At 41.2% G+C, this 25171-nt stretch overlaps 1 protein-coding gene across 1 annotated transcript in view; it reads left to right on the plus strand.

Moving 5' to 3' along the window:
• The window catches only part of etv4 (ETS variant transcription factor 4), a 70405-nt gene that overhangs the window by 22517 nt on the left and 22717 nt on the right, over positions 1-25171 (plus strand). Inside the window, exons 5-6 of the mRNA XM_034194198.1 lie at positions 17932-18061; positions 20014-20196. Coding sequence (XP_034050089.1) covers positions 17932-18061; positions 20014-20196 — 313 coding nt within the window. The remainder of the gene's footprint in view (positions 1-17931; positions 18062-20013; positions 20197-25171) is intronic.

A 25171-nucleotide genomic window follows, 5' to 3' on the forward strand; every position in this document is an offset into this window, starting at 1 on the left:
ATGACAACACAATGACCTTATTATTGTATCATATACAGTAAGTCATAGGATGTCTCAAACTAGCAAAAAGAAAAAAGAAATGTGACATCATCAAGACTCTCTAAGACTATATAAATTGGAGCTACGATGAAAGAGGAATACCCACAGTGCCACGTGATTTGGTGTAAACATAGCATGACAAGTGGTCCAGAACCAAGACAAGACACGAATGTCTAGTATTGTCTTCAAAATGATCTCACAATGAAGAAAGACTGCAGTATGACAGCAGTTCACAGTATTATAAACTGTCTTGGTGACATCTTATACCTTCACGACTTCTCAGGTGTGTCCCAGAAGATACCGTCATTCTCCCCAGGACCTGCCACAACTTGATGGTTGTGTTGTCAGTTCAATTTATTTTCATTTATATAGCGCCAAATCACAACAAAGTTGCGACTCACGGCGCTTCACACGAGTAAGGTTTAACCTTACCAATCTAGAGCAAGCATACAGGTGACAGTTGTAAGGAAAAACTCCCTCTGATGATGTTGAGGAAGAAACCTCAAGTAGACCAGACTCAGAGGGGTGACCCACTGCTTAGGCCATTCTAACAGTTACAAGAGTTTTACAAAGCTAAAGAAACAGAAAAACCAGAGTAGCATCAAAAACAAAGTACATTATTGAGATGAGTACGAACTCATTGGTGTCGCCGGCAGGGGGTCGTCCAGTGTCCATCCATTACATCAGCAGTGGGCCGCAGCACAAGCTGTCCTTATGGCAGAGTACATTCCAAACACAGACTGCAGTGTGCTGTGTCAGCTTCAGCCAGGGCATCTCATGGTTGGACCAGTGCAGCTTTGTGCGATATCATCAGTGCCTCAGACAGAGAGAAAAAGAGCAGAATCAGTCGGCTGGAAAAACTACATCTTAGGTATGAGTTTCCCTGCAGCAAATCAACAGGGAAACTGAGAGAATAGTAAGGTGATCGCCGGCAGCTAGCTCTGAGCTTCACTAACAGACCCAGAATTTAGATGAAGTAAGGCTGAGACCTGTTCCTTTGCTAATGTGTTAAAGGAATAGGAAGCATAGATTCATACAATGCCAGTATAGCTAGCCATATGAGAGGGAGAATAGATGTGTCTTGGATGTTTCGACGGAACCTGACTGTTTTATCTCCACAGGGAGATCATGCTACAAAATAGCCGCATGATACGAGAAGGCTCTGTGGCCTGCAGACTATTTGTTCACCCTGCTGTAAAAAGCAAGCTGGAGGTATTGCTCTAATACATAAATCTGGGTTTAGCTTACTGGCTCTTGGGGGGTCTAAAATATATTTAATTTGAACATTTGTCTCTCTGCTCTGCTCAGGATACTACGTATAGCTAAGGTCAGAAAAATAAAAATCAGCAATGTTATTTTATCACTGTATATAGGCCCCTGGGCCCATATTTGTATTTTTAGATGAATTCAGTGAGTTTATCTCTAACCTGGCAACTTGTGCCGATAACATTCTGATTCATGGACATTATACATGTACTACAACCTTGTATTAATTAGAAGAGTGCCCTTCAGTCCAGTCGCTGAGGAAGCAGTCCGTCCGGGAAAGGTGTCCGACTGGAAACACACAGCAGGTAGCAGCAGTGTCGTGGTCACAAATCGTGTATGTGGGATTGTGAAGGTGGATGAAGGCCGGGCTGTGGACGTGTTGTATATCAACCTGCTGACACACACCAGAAGATGTGTAGAGCGAGCTGAGAGGTAGCGGTATTGCAGTATTGATCCTCACTGATCCAGTGAGAGGAGTAAAAGGAGATAGAGAGGGTTGATTGATGACTTGATAACGATAAAGCAGAGATAAATCAGGGTGAAGGCAGACAGGGGGAGGAGGGGGTAAAAGCTGGTCAAACGTGGCACGAAACATGATGGAGAACGGGGAGGAGTTGTGAGATCGGAAGAGTCAGAATGTGGGCTGATAAATTTAGGCAAGGCGTCCCGCAGTTTCAGTGTTATTTCATTTGGCAAAACAGAGTTCACGCTGAGATAAACAAACCAACAAATGAAAGTTTGCACACGCATACTCACACCCTTCCCTCACTTCCATGATACCCCAGTGAGGTCTGGGAGCTCATTATATCATTTCAGTAACAGTGTGGGTGTGTATCGATCAGTACATTAAACATTAAGAGGAAACAGTTATATCGGGGGCTGAGAGTGAGGAGTCAATATTGTTCCAGATTAATTACATCCACCCCTCGTCTATGGTTGGATGTCACCCTTTCTGCTCGTCCCGGGACAGGGATGTATTGTATTGTGTCCACTGCACAGCAGGGGGACAGACAGATTTATGATTGTCATTGGCCAATTATAAAACGCAAACCTAGCACAATCGGAAGTGAATAAGGGGGAGGAACGACAGATGTCTGATCATTTGGGAGTGAATTGTGCAGTGGTGGGCAAAGTTCAGCGAAGCTAACTTTTTGTTAGCGGGTTAGCTCTTTAGCTAACTTATGTTTTTAATGTTAGCTGTCAAAGTTAGTGGAACTGAATTTACTGGCAGCTAATTATTTAACATTTAGCATGTGAAAAACATTTAAATATATTTTTAAATTCTAAAATAATACACTTGATCTTGTTTGAATTTATACACTAATCCAATAAGCAAAATGGACACCTGGCGTGAAGGCAACAAGCATTACTTTGAGGAGATGATAGTACTTAAAAACATTAATTAGTAGTACATTAAAGTCATTTTCCTGTGCATTTTGATTTTATTTTTTCCCATTTAAAGCATTCTTTGTAAATAATCTAAGTCAAATTGACATACTGTTTTAATTTTATTTGTTCATTTAATTATGTACATCTTGATCATCAGGTCTTGACATATATCTTTTAAGGAACCGAGATGTTTATGCTTAAACCTGTTAAAATTTCAGCTCTTTAGGTCTGTTTTCAAGGTTTTACAAAAAAAAATAAAAAAATCCAAAGCTAAAAGGTTTGAAGCTAGTGGTAGCTATTCTACAGTGCGCTGTTCTTTCCCGTTCAATCCCGAATAGCAAATTGGGGCACATTTTCAAGCATCATTGTAACTTTTTGATCCATCTTTGTCAAGCAGTTACGGCCATCATGGGAACCAGATTTGAAATCTGGGTCAAATTTTCAAACTGTTCAAAATTTTCATCTTGATTTGCAAAATCATCACTAGTATGTGGTAACGTCCAGGTGTTCGTAGTCTAAATGTCATGCTCAAATGTCTTTAAATGGGGTATTCCTAGTCAGTATGTCTTGAATCTTGTTTGCTTGTGCTCCATCAGGGTAAATATTTGAAACCAAAGTGGTGTGGGATTGTCGTGACCATAGTAGAACAGCGCCCTTTGGAATAAGGGTGTTATCAGTTTCAGGTTGGTACTGTTAACGGTTACTGTTTCAGTTAGCGGATTAGCAGCTATAAAGCTACCTTTTAGGTTATCTGTAGCCACCACTGGAATTGTGATCCCTTGATGCAGGAAAAATGGTGGCCCCTATGAAGTTGATTGCATTTGGGTTATTTTTCATTTACAGTGAGAGGCATTTCTTAGTATGTGGCCTCTGTTTTCTTCCCCTCAAGGTCGGCATTTGATGTTCTGCTCAGTCACATCTTCACTCAGGCTGAATATCTGTTTTGGATAGCACACCCATTCTGCAACAAGGTTAAGTTAGAACATTTGATTCTTTGACTGTGACTGATATCTCATGACAGAAATACTGACTGAATTAGGTTCATTAACAGTACTCGAGCCGAGAAGTGTCGAGTCATTCTGGTGGAGACAGCTAAGCTAACTTGTTCAGAAAAGTACATTCCCAGAACCACCACTTCAGGCAAATACTGTGATCTATTTGCAACACACAAAAGGGAAATGAAACTTTCATGTTGGCAAATCAGGCTGCTACAGTTTTTTTTTTTTTTCCTCTGTCTCGCAGTGATGGGTGTCATTTAAATCCACATCCTGTTGGCCAACTCAACGTGATGCACCAGAATGTTTTAACGGCCAGTAGAAATCACATTTGAGGAAGGGCCACAACGCCGTCTGTTCCACTGATACTGATGTACTTTCCATCAATCTCGTTAGCCTTGTTTGGCAGGTGCCTGACAACCATTCTTTAAATATTCAAGGAGCCCATCCCATTATCAGATGAGAGAGAGCGACCTGTAAATCAGATAGAGTGGACACTAATGGATCCAACACTCCTGGGCTCCCTGAGCGAAAACATACTGAAGCTTCTCAGCTTGGGTCTGATGACTGTCAGAGGATGGCTTTGTGCTAGCCTGGAGGTTTTCTTTCTGACTGTCTTCCTGATTGTGCAGTGACCTGGGGAAAAAAATGTGCACACACGCCCAGGACATGTCCATGTGCCAGTGAAATGAATCAATATTTTCCCGTCAGAATTGTCTGGTGTAAATCCACAAATAGTTCAGCGGATAAGAGAATAGTTAGAGGGGAATCCTGCAAATGGTGATAAAAGCATCAAATTTGACAGAAACACTCCTCAGACAATCCTCTTTTGAAAAAACTGATTGGCCACTTGAATTTTCAATCGGTGGTCAGGTAGGGGTCAATTGAAGAATTACACAGAGGTCAAAATTAAAAGATGCTCCAATCATATTGAAAAATATCCCACATTATTTGCCTGATCATAAAGATTCCAAAAAGGTATAGTTTGGACTATCTGTGACTGAATTCCATGAAGTTACGGAATAAAAAGAGCAAGAATGGTGACAAAGGTCAGTTTCATTTTGTACAGGGGTCAAAAGTTAAAGTTGCTCCAATTTTGGTAAAACGTGATGTAAATTACTAGTTGAGTTAACACGGTTCTAAAAAGGAATAGTTTGGACCATGTATCATCCTTATCACGTTACAGGGTAACATATGTCACATGTCATAGAATCCAATAGACATAGACCTTGTTTGACCTTTTACTTTGGAGACCAAGCATTCAGCACTGTCAACACTATTCCATTTATTAATCCTGTTAGCTCAACCAATAATTTGCATCACTTTTTACCAAAATTGGAGCAACTTTAACTTTTGACCCCTGTACAAAATGACACTGACCTTTGTCATCATTCTTGCTGTTTTTAATCCTGTAACTCCATAGAATTCAGTCACAGATAGTCCAAACTATACCTTTTTGGAATCTTTATGATGAGGCAAATAATGTGGAATATTTTTCAATATGATTGGAGCATCTTTTAATTTTGACCTCTGTGTAATTCTCCAATTAACCCCTACCTGACCACCGATTGAAAAGTCAAGTGGCCAATCTGTTTTTTCAAAAGAGGAGTGTCTAAGGAGTATTTCTGTCGAATTTGATGCTTTTATCACCATTTGCATGATTGTTTTACTTATCTGCTGCACTATATGTAGGGATGGGTATTGATAAGATTTCATCGATATCAATACCATTATCGATCCGATTCCTTATCGATACCTCTTGTGAATTTTCTGTGTACTAAAAGTAGGTTTTACAGGTTTTCTATGCCAACAACATTTTATTGAGTCTTAAAGTAAATAAATATGAAATTGGTCACTGGATCCTTAACCTCTGGACATAATAAACTCTACATGGTGGATTCTTGATCTCTGGACATAAATAGAAATTAACAATCTGTAGTTTTTGTCAAAAGCATTTCCTTTCAGACATTATTGGCATGAATGTCTTTCCATACATCTGAGCTGAGCTCTTACAGCTGGCTGTGCTGCATGCCAGGATGTAGTTTATAAAGAATGCAGAATGTCTCATTTTGTGAGGTTAAAAACGTGTTAGTCGATTGTAGTTTGTCTGGTTTACAGCGTTTGGAAAGAGGTGTCATTTTATTTAAAGCGGCAATTCATTCTGAAGTTATTAATTCTGACTGGACTCTGTCTGAGCAGAGAGAGTGGAGTCGCGCTGCAGAAACGGTTGATTACAGAGCCACTGCAGGGTCTGCAATCAACATTGAGAAATGATCATTTTCCTGACAAACACCCTCAAAAACAACAGCTGCTCTGAAGGACCGATAAGGGAATCGTTAATAAAAAGGCTATTGATGTCGGTGGACGATACCCGAAAACAACCGATTCTCGATACGCAACCCTATTTGTATGTCACGTGACATGGATTATTAATCCCATTTGTGTTGAATTGCACTTAGAGTGCAATTTAGTTCCATTTAGCATGCAAATTTGCAATAAGTTTGATAAAATTGCACTCTGAGCGTGCACGCACACACACATACACACAAAACAAATCCACTGCTGCTGCAGAGCTGTTAGGAGGAAGTTAGAATGACAAGCTGGACCAATTTCGGCTGTGTTTTTTTTTTTTTTTTTTCCCCTCCGCTGCACTGAGGAAGTACATGGAAGTATGCGTGCGCAAGTGCCGTCCCGCTTGTGTGAGCATGTACACCGCATGCACACTCACACAAGCAGAACATACCATTCAACGAGGCAAAGCCTCGTTGAATGGTATGTTCCAGCTTTCACCTCATGAAATATTCATACCATTGAACTCATAAACATTCATTATTTGTATAATGTTTGACAGATTGGGGGGCATGGGAGACCAGAGCGGTTACCTGAAAAACCCGGGTTTGTACTGTGCATGCCTGAAGCATGATCGTTCATTGTGTAATGTTTTAAACTGACGTTAATGAGTTTTGATTTGTGTGAGCAGACATACACACAGTAGCTTCTTTCTGCCCTGTGGCAGGGGTGAGGGTCATAAATACAGTCTCGGTAGAATTTCAGCGGAACAGTGGACTTTTGTTTTCTCCCGCTGAACGCACAAGTCAGTCACCCTAAGAGGATCCTGACTACTGGCCTCCACGTAACGTAAGTTTGAGACCACTGATCTACATGTTTAATGGACATAAGAATTTAAGCACAAATCGCACCAAAACTTGTCAGCAAATCAAAATCTAACACGGCTGGAATCATTGATTACCAATAAAGTCTATTTTACATGTAACTTTAATAACTGTGCTAACAGTGAAATACAACAAATTGCAAGGTTACTCTTCCTTATTATGCCTCCGTCGCCCCACAGTGGAGCCGTGCATTTAGCTAAGTAAATAATGTCATTTACAACCATGTGAATCAATGATTGTCATTTAAACCTTTAAAACCACGGTGGCAGGATCTGCATATCTGTTGATATTGATTTGTAAAGTGGTCGGTTGCCAAGTGGCAGAACAAGGTTTTAGTGTTTTGTACATTTTGCAGTTTGCTTCCAGAGTATCTGCACAGTGTTGTCAGAGTGACACTTGTTCCACACGTTCACAGTCCATATCGTGAGGGACATGAACCAGACCTGTGATTTCCCCAACATCTGAGGTTTTTGTGCGTGTGCAATTGAACCCATTAACTGCGTATTTACATTATGCTCACATGCTCTTTGGTTTAGCAAGATCCAGTCACCATCTTTGACACCTGGGCTGATGTCCAGTGAGCTATTGTGAGTAAAACTGTTGCATGCAGGAGACTTCCACAGGCTTAACACTTGGCTAAGTTGCGCATAAACATCTAATGTAAGACTTTCCAGATCCACTCCTGTCTTCAGGTTTGGATTTCCCTCCACCAGGGCCTTTAATGGTAGGAAATACTCTGTCTAAAATAAAGATGGAGAGTTTATATAAGGTCTCCTCTGCTATTTGAAATTGTTCAGGCTCACGGAAATGTTATTAATAAACATTTATGGGGAAAATTCATTACTGAAGAGAGTGCTTATAATAATACAAAGTTTGAAAATATGTCATGAATTTATTTGATTCTGCACTGCCAGTATCCAGGTTACAATCTCAACCACAGCGGTAATTGTGCGAGTGTCCTTGAACTTGATGTGGAACTAAAAATTGCTTTATCCTAATATACAGGGTTAAATTTGCATCTAGATCTGTGAGTGGTCCAGCAACAACAAAATCTCTCATGGGGTTGTTGGCAACTCAGCATCCAGGTTCTTGGTGTTGACAACCCCAGCAGCTGGAGCAGAAAAGAGAATGCCCACGTTCCACATGACTGCGGTAGATAGATGGATGGTTACTTTTGAGAGGTGGAGATTATCGATTGTCTGGATAGTTGCCATTCGGGACCCAAGGTGGTTCCGTAATGTGGTGTCAGGGAACTCATTTACATGCTCGAAATATCAAATCACATTTTTTGGGGGGAATCCATTTTGGTCTGAATGCTCAGATCGGATTCCGGACGTGTCTTTGCTAAAGCTTTTTATTCCACATTCTGCATTGGGTGTGACCATTTTTTTGACATGACTTTCATAAAGCACATTGAGTTTGGAGTTGGCATGCTTGTTTTACATATTACTCGTTTGACCAATCCAACCATCACCTGACAGCACGCCTTGTCGAACAGTGTATAATATATGAATTTAAAAATATAAATTCACCATGTTGTTTATCTTTTGGCTGCTTCCATTCGTTCAGGGTTGCCACAACGGATCCAGCACGGATCCACGTTGGGCTTTGGCACATGTTATGTGGATAAAATGGCAGATGAGGATTGCAACACAGGTACACAAATCAAATCTGGTCAGTTGATGTATATAATGTGGACAGTCATTCAGTGAGATCAGGTATGAAACAGATGCCAGTTCAAATCCCATTTGAGGGGAGTGGCTTTGGACAAGATACTTCAGGTGTACTCGCGCTAGCCACTTGTCCGCACCAAAGTGCATTACACTCTAAAGCCTAATTTGTTTGACAGGTGTGAATGCTCTTGGCTGTGGCTACGGCCGGCCCACTGGTACATTTGACCCAACTTTCAGAGGCGGTCTGGAGCACGGTCCAGCTGGTCTTATCTGCGGCCACATGTAGTGTGATCAGGAAGAGAGCATGGAAGTCAGACATTACGTCACTGATGCAACTGTTCAATTTAACAATTCTAGCTATTATTATAATTATTATTATTATTATTATTATTACTACTTGGCTCATACAGTCTTGGATCTTGTTTCTTACCTAACTGATGAATATGAGCAAAGCTGCAAAATATTTTCTCATCATCTGCTGCCTTCATGAAAATCTTGTCATGGGTGTAGTATGTTTGATTGCTAAATCCCTTATTGCATAATTCATTTGGACATGACATGGGGAGGGGGCATAAATTTTACATGAGATGTGGGGTAAGGTTATCATTACCAGAGATTCTCGGTATTTGTAAACATTGAAATGTCACGTCACTCAATTTTATTAATTTCTGTGTTGGTAACTATTTCGGCACCTTTTACATGGTATAAACTGATACTTAAAAATGATCTCAGGCTTCCATATTAATTCCATATGAACATGTGAGACTATGTAAAATGAATTTTCTGCCATTTATTTCAAGCATGGAGGTGTGTAAAAGGATGCATTTGGGCAACACACTGTGCAGCTTTAGATTACTTGCTTTTTCATGTTCGTAATGTGCACTGCAAAGACCACAGCTGTGTATGCAGCTTTAAAAAAAAAGTCACTGGAATGGGAAGTATTTGTTTATGTCTGTATGAGCAGTGGTCAGTCCGCCTGAACTGCTTTGGGCACAAGGAGTGAGCGCAGGCCAGAACAAAGAAAATAAATAGACAGAAAACTTGAAGCTGCGTGAGTAAATGAATCCATCCTTTCATTCAGAGCTGAGAACAAATAAAATGTAGAAGACTTTTTGTTTTAGGTATGACGGCATGGCGTCTTGCCTGTTTATTGAGCATCCACTCCCATCTGTCATTTATTGTTTCCTTATCCCATGCTATGCAGTCATAACTATTATTACCTCACCCCCTTAAGTAAACCTAGTCTCATTTGAATAGGGCTACACTCTGTATCTTTAAATGATTAGCTCCATTATTGCAGTGTGTGGAGCACACGTTCTCAAAACCAAAGTCACATCGTGTTGATGTAGAAATGCTCAGGTCCTGAATGTGGAGTGCAGTTTGAGAGCTGGCCGAAAGGGGAGTGGGGGTGTTAAAGACTTGTTCAGGCACGGTCCAAGGCACCTGGGTTTAGTGTGCATACATCCTTAACCTACATAGTCTGTCCATCCAGCTGTATGTGGGCACTGGCCTTGGTTTGGGAAGTAACCTGTGATCAGACTCTTCAGTGAGTAAAAGTCCTTCCATTTATTGCTTCTATCTGTTCAGCTAAAATGTGATTTCATTGACTAGCTCATCTACCTGCCTTAAGAGTTGAACTAATTAGAATCAGCTGGTTTAATGGGTGGATGGAACAAATACGCATTTAGACCTAGATTCCATGACAAAATCCCAGTGGACAGAATCCCAAATCCCTTACTACAGAAATGTACAAAATCCCAGTCTCATTCAAAAGTTCCATCTCACTTGTTAAGGTTTCAGCTTTTTCAAAGTAGTGATCAGATTATCAGGTGCCAAAACCTGAGCACTGTGTTGAGATGACACCATAGTTGTTTAGAGGTGTCAGCTACATTATTGTAGTACACTATTATATGTTATATTTATATTTAACCATAACCCTGTTATACTTTATATTTGAATTTGAATTTTGAATTTATTTATTTTTTATTCAGCGACAGAAATAGCAGCAGCAGCAGCAGCAGCAGCAGCAGCAACTGCAGCAACTACAACAGCAACAGAGTCTGTAATTTATAAGACATATAAAAAAACACAAATTTAAACATATAAAACAAACTCAAACAAATAACAAACAAATAACCCAACAATGCAACTGAAAGGGTGTGGGCAGAAGCTTATAAACGCCCACCCCGTACATCATACAATATTTAAATGCAAACACAATCACACACAATACAAATGTAGCACTATTAACAAACCAAAATACAAAGGCAAAAAGGAAACAAATATATTATTCACCATTATTATAACCAGAAATTATTAGGGAATAACCCTGTTGTGTCTGATTTGCGGACATTCATGCTGGTTATATGGTCACACGGAGCCGGTAAAACGGATATTTGCGACTGTATAACAGTATCAACATCTGCAAATCATCAGACACAAGGGGGTTATTCCCATTCTAATCCAATTTCATCGTTTGCACGGTTAATTTTTCCGTAGGTAATTCAGTCAGCGAGGCTTACCGTGAGGCAGCGTCGCTTCAACAGCGGTCGCGGCTCGGAGTAATCCATCAAATTTGAAAATCAATCAAACGTGAAACGGTAATTCTGTATCGGAATCCACATGAATACTTTTGTGGCGGAACGCGGCTTTCTCTCGCTCTCGGTTAACAGCGCTAACAGCTAGCAGCACACGCGGCCGGTGTTCTGTGGAATTGTGCATCTCGTCACATAAGTCGACAGTTCTGCGTCCCAACAATATTGTGCATACGCAGTTGTGACACAGGAATGACATCTTGTCAGAACACCGGTCAGGGCGCGGCGTACTGCATCCAAATGAGAAACGGTCAAATATTTTGCTACCGTTACCCCGATATTATACAGTCTGAAATCTCACATGATTAACCAATCAGATTTGTGGAAAAAAATGTAATTGGATTAGAATTATATTTAACCTTATTATATTTTATATTCATATTTATTCATGAGACTGGGATTTTGTCCACTTTTGTAATAAGGATTTGGGATTCTGTCCACTTAATTAATTATTAATCCCCAACAACTCCAGTGGAGCTGCTCTGTACTGGGCAGCTCCAGTGAACTAACCTGAAAATAAAAATACTATCTCGAATTTCTGGCCTCATGCAAGAAAACTTTTTCTCCCCTGCATGTTCCCACAACCTGTGTATGGAGGTCCATTGTGAGGGATGTGAGTGGTGTGGGTGGAGGAGGTGTTGTTCTTGCTCCTGACATTTGTTTGTGGTGGGTGTCTGTTGAATAGGGCCTCCCCCACGCAGTGATCCCTGTACTTCCTAAAGCACTCACCCATGACCATCACCTTTTACCCTGCATCCTCCCCCTCTAAGAGCCTCCATTTGCATATGTAAAAGTCCATCTCCACCCTGCCTTTAGCTGTGGGTCATCGCTGTATGCAGGGGGTGTGAATGGGAGATGGTACAGAATGCCACGAAATAAGGGAGGAGGAGATAAGACAAGTCTGCAGTGAGGAGGAGCCCTCTGACCTTATCTGTTTCGGATTAGCTCCATTCAGAGCCGAGCGTGGATAGATTTCAGCCAGAGGAGCAGTAATGCACAGGAAGTCACAAGCAGGCACGTAAATACTCCAAAATAGAGAACTGTATGCACAGAAACTGAACCTCTGGGCTATCTCAGGATGCACAATGGTCTGTTTTGAAAGGCTTATGTGTACCGTATCCGTCTTGTCATCTCTAACACCTTTCAGGGCCGTCATGTTCCAGGTATAAATTCACAAACTGCAGCCCTTCAGTACTGAAAAGAACATATGAAATACGAGGATCTCTATGAAAGTGTGACGTAACTTTAAACAAAGCAAAGAGGTCTCGTTGGCCCAAATAAAAGGAAGTGAGGCGAAAGTGAACCACAGAACTCTGATGGGGGCCATTAACAGGACTGTTCGTGCACGGTAAACTTAAGCAGAAAACTCAAGAGGAAGAATTTACTCCAATATATCACAAAGCAGAGCTACTTTAGATTTAACGATTGTATAAATGGAAAGATTTCATGCATCACTCGTAGCTATAAATAGTTTTTGCTGAAACTGATTTTAATGTATTTGTTGAACAAACTACTTCTTTTTGGACCATCTGTATTTTATATTAATTTAAATTTTAGTGTTACATTATGCCAGATATATAAACCCATTTCCTTTCTGCATTAATCACCCAAAATCGAGAGATGTTCAAGTGTGATTCTTTACGTCCTGTTAAGTTTGTGTTCAACTGAAGGATTTTGTTGGCCTGTTACTCAAATGCAGTAAGGAGTCAGTTACTGGGGCTAAAATGTGAAACAGGACTTTCCAGAAAAATGATGAGTAAAGAAAATGTTGGGTAAATATAAACTTGTCACCTGAGTAATTTGAGAACAAATCTGCTATTAAGCCTCAGTGGTTCGTGACATAGAGTGGAAGGTCATTTCACTGGGGACATAGGTCAAAATGGGAATTGTTGGTCATTTTCAGGGGAAAAAACATTCATTTGGAGCAAATGGAAACCCAAATAAGTTCAAGATCTGTTCTGAAGGCTCAGTGGTTGATACTAGTGGTAAGTTTAATTTCATTTTAAAATACTACTAATAATAAAGCCTTTTTTCAAGGAAGCACTTAAGTTCCTGACAGTGTTGCATTAAAACCAACAGAAACTTTATTTGACCCCAAATTTTAAAGGCATTTTTCACACCTGAAAGTCCAGAACAAGATCTTTGCCAGTGTTCATATTTTTATACATTTGGTCCGGTTAGTTTGGTTTCAAATTGTAATTCTGCATTTACACTAAACAAATATACATGATGTATTTACACCCTGACATCCTCATCTTTTTAGGCTGTGACTCCCCAAACCTGACATCGACCTGTTTGTGGACATGACTGCATCTGATGTTGGCTTGTTTGAATAAGGGAAAAAAAAATGAATGAACAGATGAATTTTGTTGCAGGTACACCTTTATTATTATTATGGTATTTTTAAAATGATCATATCCTAATTATAAATGTCCGCTCCTGCTTCCCCCATGTGCTCCCATGGCTCTTGGCTGGGTTTCTTTTCTTCTTCCGCCGTTTAATGGGTGACGATAATCATCCTCAACTTCCTCTAAATGGTCCAAACTATCCAGAAAGTATTTTCACACTACAAAATCTCTAGATTATGGTTCAGCTTGACCAAAGGACCATGTTTTGGTCCTCTGGTCTGGACCGTGGTCTAAGGCAGCTTTCACACATGCTATTTTGGTTTGCACCAAATTGAGAAGTCCAACGGTCTGGGCCAAACCAGGCAGGTGTGAAAGCACCCTGAGCCTGCACCACCAACGGCCCCTGAAAATCTAGTGCCTGCAGAAGCTCATGCAGTCAGACAAAGGACTGAAGGAACATTTTGAGTAATTTATTTATTTTTGCCCCATTCAGTGAATTAGTTGGGTCAGTACACAGGTCCTACAATCATCAACCAACTGTACCTAATTGGAAAACCAAGTAGAACCCATAAACAGAGAGAGAAAGCTGTCTGCTGCTCAGTCACCACATTAAATAAGCCAGAGAGGACCACAGACTTATCCAGCACGTACACATGTACAACGCCCCCTCTGTATACAGCGGACACTGTTCCCAGGCTGCAGTGTTTGAAATGGAACATCCTCATAAAAGCGAGCACCACAACAAGGGCTTTATTCCTGCCAATTGCATTAGCGGCTGGACTTTTGGCATTGTGAGTGGCTTGTGTACTCTGAGTATTGTTTGCAGTTCATAGTAGAGAAGAGGGAGAATGCCAGAGGACAAACACGCTGGCGTCATTAGACTCGCAGTCATGTGCCGCCCTCGGTGTATGAGCAGGCGAGCTGTTGGAGACTTAGAGCAGGATGGAATCCTGTTGCGTCTGTCTGGGAAATCTGGGTAAATGCTCTCTAATCCTGTTGATCCTCCGCTAAAGCCATCGCTTCCTCACCTGTCTGCCTGCCGTGGGAGAGTGAGCACAGAGTTAAAATAGGAAGGTTATGATGATGAGCAGCGATGTTACATGTTTAAACTCTTTATCATGGAGGACTTGTTCCCCTTTTCTCTCAAAGGTGAGCAGGTTAAAGAGAAACGATGTTTAGATCTGGATGTAAACGGGAAGAGTTTCAGGAAAAACCTTGACTGATCTTGGCTGATCATGATGTACATCAGAATGGCACTTTTTCTTCTTGTACTTTGTTCATGCTTGTCCTTCAGTTTTCCACAATAGCACACTGGGATTGCCGTTGGACTAACAAACTATACACAGACCGAGATTCAATTCCTGATCATATGACCTGTGTGCGTCCTTGGGTAAGACAGGATATCAGCATCATCCCAGTCCACTGAACTGTAAAGCTCTTTTTGTGCTTCTACAACTCCATAACTCCATGGCCACATAATCGCGTTGATGTCAGTGTGACACTTTTGACTTTCTCAGTCATTCCGGTGGGTGTCATAATGCAATTTGCTGCAAGAAGAGTAGAAGGCACGACGTGAAGAATATGATGACCACAGTCATATTTTTTTCTTGAGATGGACAAATTTGTCCGTCAACAACCTCCACTTCTTCATACAACCATCAACCTCTAAACCAACATTGCATTTAATTTCCCTCCATGAATTGCTGGTCGTTTTGAGCGTCTTTGTAGTTTTACAACATCATGCTATAAAAGTGATCATATTTGTAGACTTTCTGCCAAATGTTCCTCTATTTGACCCACAATAAAAATTTAATTGCAGACTGCAAACACTTTTAAATATGACAGAAGTCGACATAGTGAAACTGGAAAAGTGACCAATCACAGCCCATGCGATCTGTGTTGTTTGGACGTGCAGTTTCGTTTTTGGGAGGTGCACGTCAAGCTACAGAGAGGGTCTCAGAGAGGGTTTGCAATGACTCAGAGGGCTCTGCGTGGTGGCGGATGCAGAGTAACGTAAATTGGATTTACAACTTAAGTGGTTACCAGCCAGTGGGTGGGCAATAACCTATAATGGACTGCATCCCATGTAGAAATGGTAAAAATGACTGTATTTCTAGTTATTTTCCATCCATTGCAGATGCTCACATTGCTTTATAATGATAACTCCCATTCATATGCACGCCATGAAAGGTGTGTGACCGCACACAGGAAGAAATTTTGAGATGAAGAATCCAGTTGAACTATACTACATACAAATATTATCTTATACATCTGCTTTTCATAGCTCATCAAGACCTGGGTCATGGTGGCAATAAGATAAGATAACACATTCATCCCTGTACACAGCTTCATCTCTTCCTATTTCAAGTCCTGGCTGCAGCTGGTACATGTCCTCCTGGTGGTGCTGAAGCACTAAAGCCTAAACCACCTGATTAATTTGAACTCGAGAGGTATGAGCTGGTGTGGAAAGCAACTGGCCACCCAACCTCGTCATACCGAGGGCTCAGGAATGTCTGTTGGACGCAATGGATAACCTGGAAACAATGGTGTGATGTCACTTCCTACTGTAAAATGGGAACTCCCATTTGATTAGTTCTTGCAGCCAATTCAGTGCATAAATTTGTCAAGAATCCTGCATTTATGGTATTTCTTGCCTGATGTTGCACCTCCATCACTTATCAGTAATACATAAAGTAGTGTTGTAAGAATGAGTAGTATATAACATGAGTTACTGGCGCATTCAAAGTTTTAGTGGTGCCATAAAGGGATCTGAGGAGGGGGACAATGCCATGTCACATTGGTGTCATCAGAGCCTCTTCACCCACAGACTTAAAAACTCCTTTGTCCCTCGGGTCATCAACCTGTACAACCCCTCACACGGGGGGAGGAGGAGTAACGGGAAGACAGAGGTTGGGAAGGAGAGGAACAGCAGTAGCGATCAGTATGCCTGGTATTTATATTTGTGTGTTTATATTTATATTTGCAAATTGTTTTTTTCTACTTTCCATTTGATACTCTGTGTGCTTCTTACCCTGTGTGCTTCTATACAATGCTACTAGAACCTCAGTTTCCCTGAGGGTGTCTTCCCAAGGGATTAATAAAGTTCTATCCATTCTAATCTAGTACAGGTAAATAGTAAATGGATTGCATTTATATGGCACTTTTCCATCTGCATCAGACACTCAGTGCTTTACAGTAATGCCTCACATACACCCTGATGTCAGGCATGTTAGGTATGTTTTAAGATACTCTCACACCTGGCAGACAGATCGCTTTTGTAACGCGGCGCACCTCGGCTGAGGGCTGTTTCACCAACCTGCCTTGGGCTCATTTGAGAACTTACTTATTGTTGTAAATTTGTACAAATTCCAACATAGGGTTTTTGGTATAACTGCCTGCAGCCACTTGGGTCAGAGTTCAACAAATTTAACTGTCACGCCTTAAAAAAAAGGTTTTCTGCAACAATGCCGGTGCACCTCGACAGGATCCGTACTCTCGGGTTGTGTATGGTCATCCAGGCTTCTTTTTTTTTTTTTTCTTCCTCCTTTTTTGTGAATGAACTGCAGCATATAATTACCTGGGCTGAGCTTTCCATGTTGTCTGCTCTCCCAACCCCACAGTCACTACATGCACATTCCTCGGTGTGTGCACATGAATGTAGGCCTCCCCAGCTGGAAGTGCACAGCTGCTGCTGTTTACCATGTCGGGACCAGAAAAACATCCTGTACAGTTGTCCGGGTAAAAACCTCCCCTCGCATAATAAACACGAGCCCTCGGCACAGTTTGAAACTCCCACTTTGGGCGCTTTCTGTGACCGGCAGGTCAAAGGTTCCCTGAAGCTGGTCAGCTTGACGGACAGGCCAGCGTCGATGGGATTCCTCTGGCGGGGGGGCAGTAAAAATGCAGCCACGTGTGCCAATGTTGACGAAATACTTAATGCCTGGTATTATTGAGTGTTTAAATTCCACAAGATGTTTGCCCACAAACAACAGCTAACATCTGGATACCAACAGGAAGAATGCTTAGACAGAGAGGGATGTGTATATGCTGTTGTAACACAAGTGTGACATTGGCTTTCATCAGTCCACAGACATCTCTCTGGCCCGTGGAGTTGTTTAGATTTGAGCTCGACTTTGACGGAGGAAGTTTTGGCTGTTATTGTGTCTGGGAGAGTGAGGAAAAGTGGACGAGGACACGTCGAGCCTCCGACTGAAGACGTGTGTTTGTGTGCCGTTCTTCTCGGCGTGTCCGTCTGCTGCCTCCGTGTTTTGTAGCTGACAGTCATTTAAGAGATTTGGATGGCACGTAGGAAAGATTCCTGCGCCGTCTGAAGTATTTGCTTTTGCCTTTGAGCTCAACGGCAGCCAGTATCGAGGCAGGGCTGAATGTGAGCTTACACAAAGCCTGGCGTGTGCGCCAACCCTCATCTCTGTTTCTGTTTACTGTCTCTGCAGCGGTGGCATTTCACAGCCCTCCAGTCACTATCAAGAAGGAACCGCAGAGTCCGGGCTCCGACCCCACCCAGTCCTGTAGCCATAAGCAGAACTTCAGCTACCCCAGTGGAGAGCAGTGCCTTTATGCCAGGTACCACATCAAAAACAGACCAAAAAGATGACATTTTAAGCATTTTCTGTAAAGTTTGGGGTGTTTATCAGCAGAGGGGGATCATCACGATCTGTTGTGCACCAGATAAATGATGTTTTCTTAAATTTGGAATGAGCCCTTCATATCAACTTGGCAGTAGGCCGCCTCGTTGTCGATGCCATTTTTGCACTGCCATGTTGATACAGTAGGCCAAAAGGGAACACAAGCTGTGCCTCAATTCAGGGGCTGCCTCCTTCTTAAACTGTATTCATCAACCGCTTGCATCATAGTGACACAACAAGGCTGTCTCATTTCAAAGGCTCCTTGGAATGCAGCCGACGAATGTAACCTTCTTTCCCCGGAAAACAAAGGCTACAACATGTGTATATATATCCTTCATGGCCAGAAAGTATCCTAAGAGTTCTTGGACATTTTTTTTTTTTTTTTTTTTTATTCCCGAGACAAATTGATTGGTAAATTTTTAAAAAACATCATCTCAAAATGCACTGTGGGCTAGACATTTCAGAATGGTTTATTCCCGTCTTTGTGGTCTCAGAAGGCTTGATCTTCACAGGTCGCAGTCTTGGAAGGATGTGGCCCCTAAATTGAAACGCAGCTAGTTATTTCACCTTAAGCATTTTGCAGTTAACTGTACTTTAAAAGATATTTAGTGACTTAATTGTATTTTTGTTGTTGTTTGTGGGTTGAACAAAATGCTGTTCTCTCAGGATGGGGCAGGTTTTCCGTTGAAGTAAGTCCCTTCAGCTGCTCTCTTGTTTTTCACACTCAGTCACCACAGCAGATCCAACGTGGATCTGCATGTTGATTTGGCACAAGTTTTACACCGGATGCCCTTCCTGACGCAACTCCACATTACATGGAATTTAAATTCCCCGTAGCTCCGCATAATAATCGAGCATTCTTCTTCGGTAAAGTAAGGTGACCGCGCCATCATTGAAAAATGGTGATGCAACTCCATATTACGTGGAGAAATGGGCAGGGGTGAGGTTTGAACAGGGAACCTTCCGCACTAAAAACAAGCACACTAACGACTTGGCCACAATCATTGAAAGATTGAAGGAGAGGAATCAGTGGTTGCTCCCATGTACACTGTCTACTGGTTACTAGTACAACCTAGCAAGTTTGAGAACCCTTATTTTTGTGAAATGGGGGGAGTCTCAAGCGAAGGCAAGGGAGCATGAATCCCCATAATCAAAGAACTGAAAATGTGAAGGGGAAACAAAATTGTGGCCGGTGGCAGAATGGATTCTGCAACCTCGCCACTAGATGGCACTAAATCCTATATACTGTTGCTTTAAGGCCAGTGTTGGGTCTGTTTTCTACCATTTAGTATTAGCGTTAGGATTTTATATTATTTCTTAAAAACAAAAATTCTGATTTAACATTGTTTCAGGTTTGGCACAGTTTTTTTTTTTTTGTTTTTTTTTACTTTAAAGTGCTGTATAAATAAATAAATAAAGGGTTGTTTTTTTTTTTGTTAAAGAAATAGCTTTCAAAAAGAAATAAATCTTGGTTTGTTCATCAACAGGCTTTACAAGTTTCCCATAATCAATGTTCCATCGGATTTCATAAACATCAGTCCATAATGTTTCCATGTGATTTGAAGCACTGACGTATTACCCACTTGGCAGAGTTGATATTTACTTTCTCCTGTCAAGGGCAGTTGTTCTTGTTCAATGACATGTAACAACAATGATGAGAAAAACGGCAGCGAGCAGCCGTCATAAATAATGCAGCCCAACTAAAAGACCAATAACATCTACTCTTCAGAGCTCCCATTAGCTCCGTTTGTCATCCTCACTGAAAAAATTAGTAAAACTAGTACCACTCCTCAATGAAGCCGTGTCCTAACATGTTCAACATGTGTGCTCTTTTTTGTTTGTTTGATTTTTTTGCGTGAAGGTTTTTCACATATGTTCTGTGTCCCGCAGTGCCTATGAGCAGAAAAGGGCTGCAGGGGGAGCTAAGAGCTCCTGTCCAGGGACCCCCATGTCTCCTATGCAGCAGCACTACTCCCCCAAATCTGCCGCGGCCGGACGGCCCGACGCTGGCTTCATGAACCCTGCTGCCACCTCTCAGCCACTGCCTAGCAATACTTACCCCATCAATACCAGGTGACACATCAAAGCACATATTTTGCATTTACTTAGATAACGTACTGTCAGGTCTGCAGATATTTGAACAGTAGTGATTTCATTCCTTTTTCCTCTTTACACGACTACATTTGAATTGAAATGAAACCATTAGGCTGTGCTTATAATGCAAACTTTCACCTTTAATTTGTGGTGATATTGCATTAACCATTGGAGTGATTACAGTCCCTCTAGTTTCAGAGCCTATACATACGTATGTAAAAATATTAAACATAAGGATTATTTTGTAGACATATCACCTTAACAGTTTTGTTTAGATAAGTGAGGGGATGGATACATAAACATTTCAAAGTTACTGATTATGTCTTGGACTTGTATGTTAATTATTAAGGAATCCACAGGGTGTGGTACTGTATGGTACCTCTGGAGTAGTTAGTTATCAAAAACCAAGTAACCACGCAAGAAGGAAGCAAATTAGGGAAGCCACCAAATCACCCAGACAACTCTAATGAGCTTTAGACATCTGGGGCCTGTACTACGAAGCGGGCAATTTATGCTGTGTGCCAAACCTGCTCCGAGCAGGTTATGTTCTTGGTTAGCTTGAGGTTTTCGCTTAACCACTCCCTTTATAAATACCGTCCATCCACCTTCAATCACTTCGAAGACAATGCCAGCCTACCTGGATGATCCGTTTGATATTGGGGCACAAATTGTGAGGGGCTGTCTTCGCAGGGCGAGGGTTTTTAAAGACCGCCAGAATCCACTGACATACCCGGACGATATTCTCTATGAAAGATATAGATTCTCAGCCGAGGGAATTCGTTATCTTTGTCAGCTGATCGGGCCAGACGTCTGTAACATCACCCATCGTACACTGTAAAAAAAGACTGTTGTTTCTACAGGAAAACACTGGCAGCTGTGATTACCAGGGAATTCCTGTAAAAAAAAATACAGCAGTTAAATATACAAAAAAAGAGAGCTCTTGTTTGTGGATTTAAGTTATTTTATTGTGAGTCAGCCGTGGTTCATTCACTGTAAATCCATATACATATTATGTCTGTAATGTTATCTACTGTGCTGCTGTATGTTTTACAGGAATTCCCTGGTAACCACAGCTGCCAGCGTTTTCCTGTACAAAAGTCATTTTTTACAGTGTAGCAATGCCCCGACGATCGAGCAGATAATGTGCCTTGTGCCTATTTTGCCAGTGGACAATTTATGTATTCCATCGGTGATGCTGAACATCTGAGCAAGAATACTGTATGTCATATGATTTGCAAGGTAGTACTTGCTCTATCTAAACTGTTGGATGCATTTGTCATTTTCCCTGGCCATTTATCCGCATTGCAAATCAAAGAAGGGTTTTATGCAATCGCGGGTAATTACTAATATCAAAATAGGTCTAATGCATGTCCATTAATTAGGCGAAGTGGGGTTTATCAAGCTATCAATCAACTTCAATCAACTTTTTTCTTATATAGCGCCAAATCACAACAAACAGTTGCCCCAAGGCGCTCCATATTGCAAGGCAAGGCCATACAATAACCATGAAAAACCCCAACGGTCAAAACGACCCCCTATGAGCAAGCACTTGGCCACAGTGGGAAGGAAAAACTCCCTTTTAACAGGAAGAAACCTCCAGCAGAACCAGGCTCAGGGAGGGGCAGTCTTCCGCTGAGACTGGTTGGGGCTGAGGGAAAGAACCAGGAAAAAGACATGCCGAGAAGGGGGGCAGAGATCGATCACTAATGATTAAATGCAGAGTGATGCATACGGAGCAAAAAAAGAAAGAAACAGTGCATCATGGGAACCCCCCCACAGTCTACGTCTAAAGCAACATAACCAAGGGATGGTCCAGGGTCACCCGATCCAGCCCTAACTATAAGCCTTAGCGAAAAGGAAAGTTTTAAGCCTAATCTTAAAAGTAGAGAGGGTATCTGTCTCCCTGATCTGAATTGGGAGCTGGTTCCACAGGAGAGGAGCCTGAAAGCTGAAGGCTCTGCCTCCCATTCTACTCTTACAAACCCTAGGAACTACAAGTAAGCCCGCAGTCTGAGAGCGAAGCGCTCTAATGGGGTAACATGGTACTACGAGGTCCCTAAGATAAGATGGGACCTGATTATTCAAAACCTTATAAGTAAGAAGAAGAATTTTAAATTCTATTCTAGAATTAACAGGAAGCCAATGAAGAGAGGCCAACACGGGTGAGATATGCTCTCTCCTGCTAGTCCCCGTCAGTACTCTAGCTGCAGCATTCTGAACCAACTGAAGGCTTTTTAGGGAACTTTTAGGACAACCTGATAATAATGAATTACAATAGTCCAGCCTAGAGGAAATAAATGCATGAATTAGTTTTTCAGCATCACTCTGAGACAAGACCTTTCTGATTTTAGAGATATTGCGTAAATGCAAAAAGGCAGTCCTACATATTTGTTTAATATGCGCTTTGAATTACATATCCTGATCAAAAATAACTCCAAGATTTCTCACAGTATTACTAGAGATCAGGGAAATGCCATCCAGAGTAACGATCTGGTTAGACACCATGCTTCTAAGATTTGTGGGGCCAAGTACAATAACTTCAGTTTTATCTGAGTTTAAAAGCAGGAAATTAGAGGTCATCCATGTCTTTATGTCTGTAAGACAATCCTGCAGTTTAGCTAATTGGTGTGTATCCTCTGGCTTCATGGATAGATAAAGCTGGGTATCATCTGCGTAACAATGAAAATTTAAGCAATACCGTCTAATAATACTGCCCAAGGGAAGCATGTATAAAGTGAATAAAATTGGTCCTAGCACAGAACCTTGTGGAACTCCATAATTAACTTTAGTCTGCGAAGAAGATTCCCCATTTACATGAACAAACTGTAATCTATTAGACAAATATGATTCAAACCACCGCAGCGCAGTGCCTTTAATACCTATGACATGCTCTAATCTCTGTAATAAAATTTTATGGTCAACAGTATCAAAAGCAGCACTGAGGTCCAACAGAACAAGCACAGAGATAAGTCCACTGTCCGAAGCCATAAGAAGATCATTTGTAACCTTCACTAATGCTGTTTCTGTACTATGATGAATTCTAAAACCTGACTGAAACTCTTCAAATAGACCATTCCTCTGCAGGTGATCAGTTAGCTGTTTTACAACTACCCTCTCAAGAATCTTTGAGAGAAAAGGAAGGTTGGAGATTGGCCTATAATTAGCTAAGATAGCTGGGTCAAGTGATGGCTTTTTAAGTAATGGTTTAATTACTGCCACCTTAAAGGCCTGTGGTACATAACCAACTAACAAAGATAGATTGATCATATTTAAGATTGAAGCATTAAATAATGGTAGGACTTCCTTGAGCAGCCTGGCAGGAATGGGGTCTAATAAGCATGTTGATGGTTTGGATGAAGTAACTAATGAAAATAACTCAGACAGAACAATCGGAGAGAAAGAGTCTAACCAAATACCGGCATCACTGAAAGCAGCCAAAGATAACGATACATCTTTGGGATGGTTATGAGTAATTTTTTCTCTAATAGTCAAAATTTTGTTAGCAAAGAAAGTCATGAAGTCATCACTAGTTAAAATTAATGGAATACTCAGCTCAATAGAGCTCTGACTCTTTGTCAGCCTGGCTACAGTGCTGAAAAGAAACCTGGGGTTGTTCTTATTTTCTTCAATTAGTGATGAGTAGAAAGATGTCCTAGCTTCACGGAGGGCTTTCTTATAGAGCAACAAACTCTTTTTCCAGGCTAAGTGAAGATCTATGAATATAAACCTACCGTTCTGAAGGATGTTTTTATATTTCATCTTCACCTGCTGCCAGGTGCATTTGGCACTGCTATTGCATCTGAAATATTGACAGGATTAGGAATAGCAATCATACAGTCAAGGTAGCCTATTTAGGAAACATTAAATTAACCTAACATTTATTAGTAGGCCTATGCCCACTTCTGAATTGTGATGCATCTGGGCGTAATTAATGAAAGAAGGTCACTTTTTTACACATATTAGATATTCCACAGGTTAATCATCTGTAACAGATTTGGGGAACAATTGAATTTTACGTGCGCATTTACCCGATCAGCAATACGTTGCCAACAAGCCTGTCTTGCTTTATTGGCAGACGATGTGTTCGATTTCCCCCTTAACCCTTCGGCTGCTCCCTTGTTTGCACTTGGGGTCGCCACAGCAAATCCAAGGTGGATCTGCATGTTGAATTGGCACAAGTTTTACGCCGGATGCCCTTCCTGATGCAACTCCACATTACATGGAATTTAAATTCCTCGTAGCTCCACATAATAATCGAGCATTCTTCTTCGGTAAAGTAAGGTGACCGCGCCATCATTGAAAAATGGTGACATGTGCTGCAACCTGCCCCTTTTATGTGAACGTGCACAAACTCCAGTTAGGTTAACACAGGTTCAACAAATCAACATCCTATTCAGCTTTGTAGTACTGATTAACACCACTTGAGGAAACCAGGTTTTGTCAACCCCAGTTTAAGAGGTTGACCCTGGGTTACATCTGAGTAAGTTAACCCCGCTTCGTAGTACAGGCCCCTGGTGTCTTTGACTAGAGAAACTGTTTATTTTGCAATTATGACCTATTTCACAGAGAAATACTTTCATACCAGAAAACTGATTAAATCTAGGTTTGGGTCTTGGTTGTGTTTTCTCGTAAACAAGATAAAATTTCACAACTTTTAAAGAAAATCTTTTTCTGTGCTATTTCACAATCAAGTTGTATAAGTAGTGATGCAACAGACAACATTGCATCATGCACCGTTTCTTCAGTCACAACCACTGATGCCTTGATGGCTTCCCTCACTTGTCTCTTTATTCCATTGTCACTCAGTTTTTTTGAGAACTGCCTACTCCAGACAGATTTTCCATAGAGTACTGTATTGTTTGCATTTCTTAATGATGCAAATTTAGTCATGTGACTTGGAAATGTTTATCCATCTTGACTTGTCCAAGCACAACTGGATATAAAAAGTAAAAAC

This window comes from Thalassophryne amazonica, chromosome 18 (assembly GCF_902500255.1).
Source record: "Thalassophryne amazonica chromosome 18, fThaAma1.1, whole genome shotgun sequence".
Classification (NCBI taxonomy): domain Eukaryota; kingdom Metazoa; phylum Chordata; class Actinopteri; order Batrachoidiformes; family Batrachoididae; genus Thalassophryne; species Thalassophryne amazonica.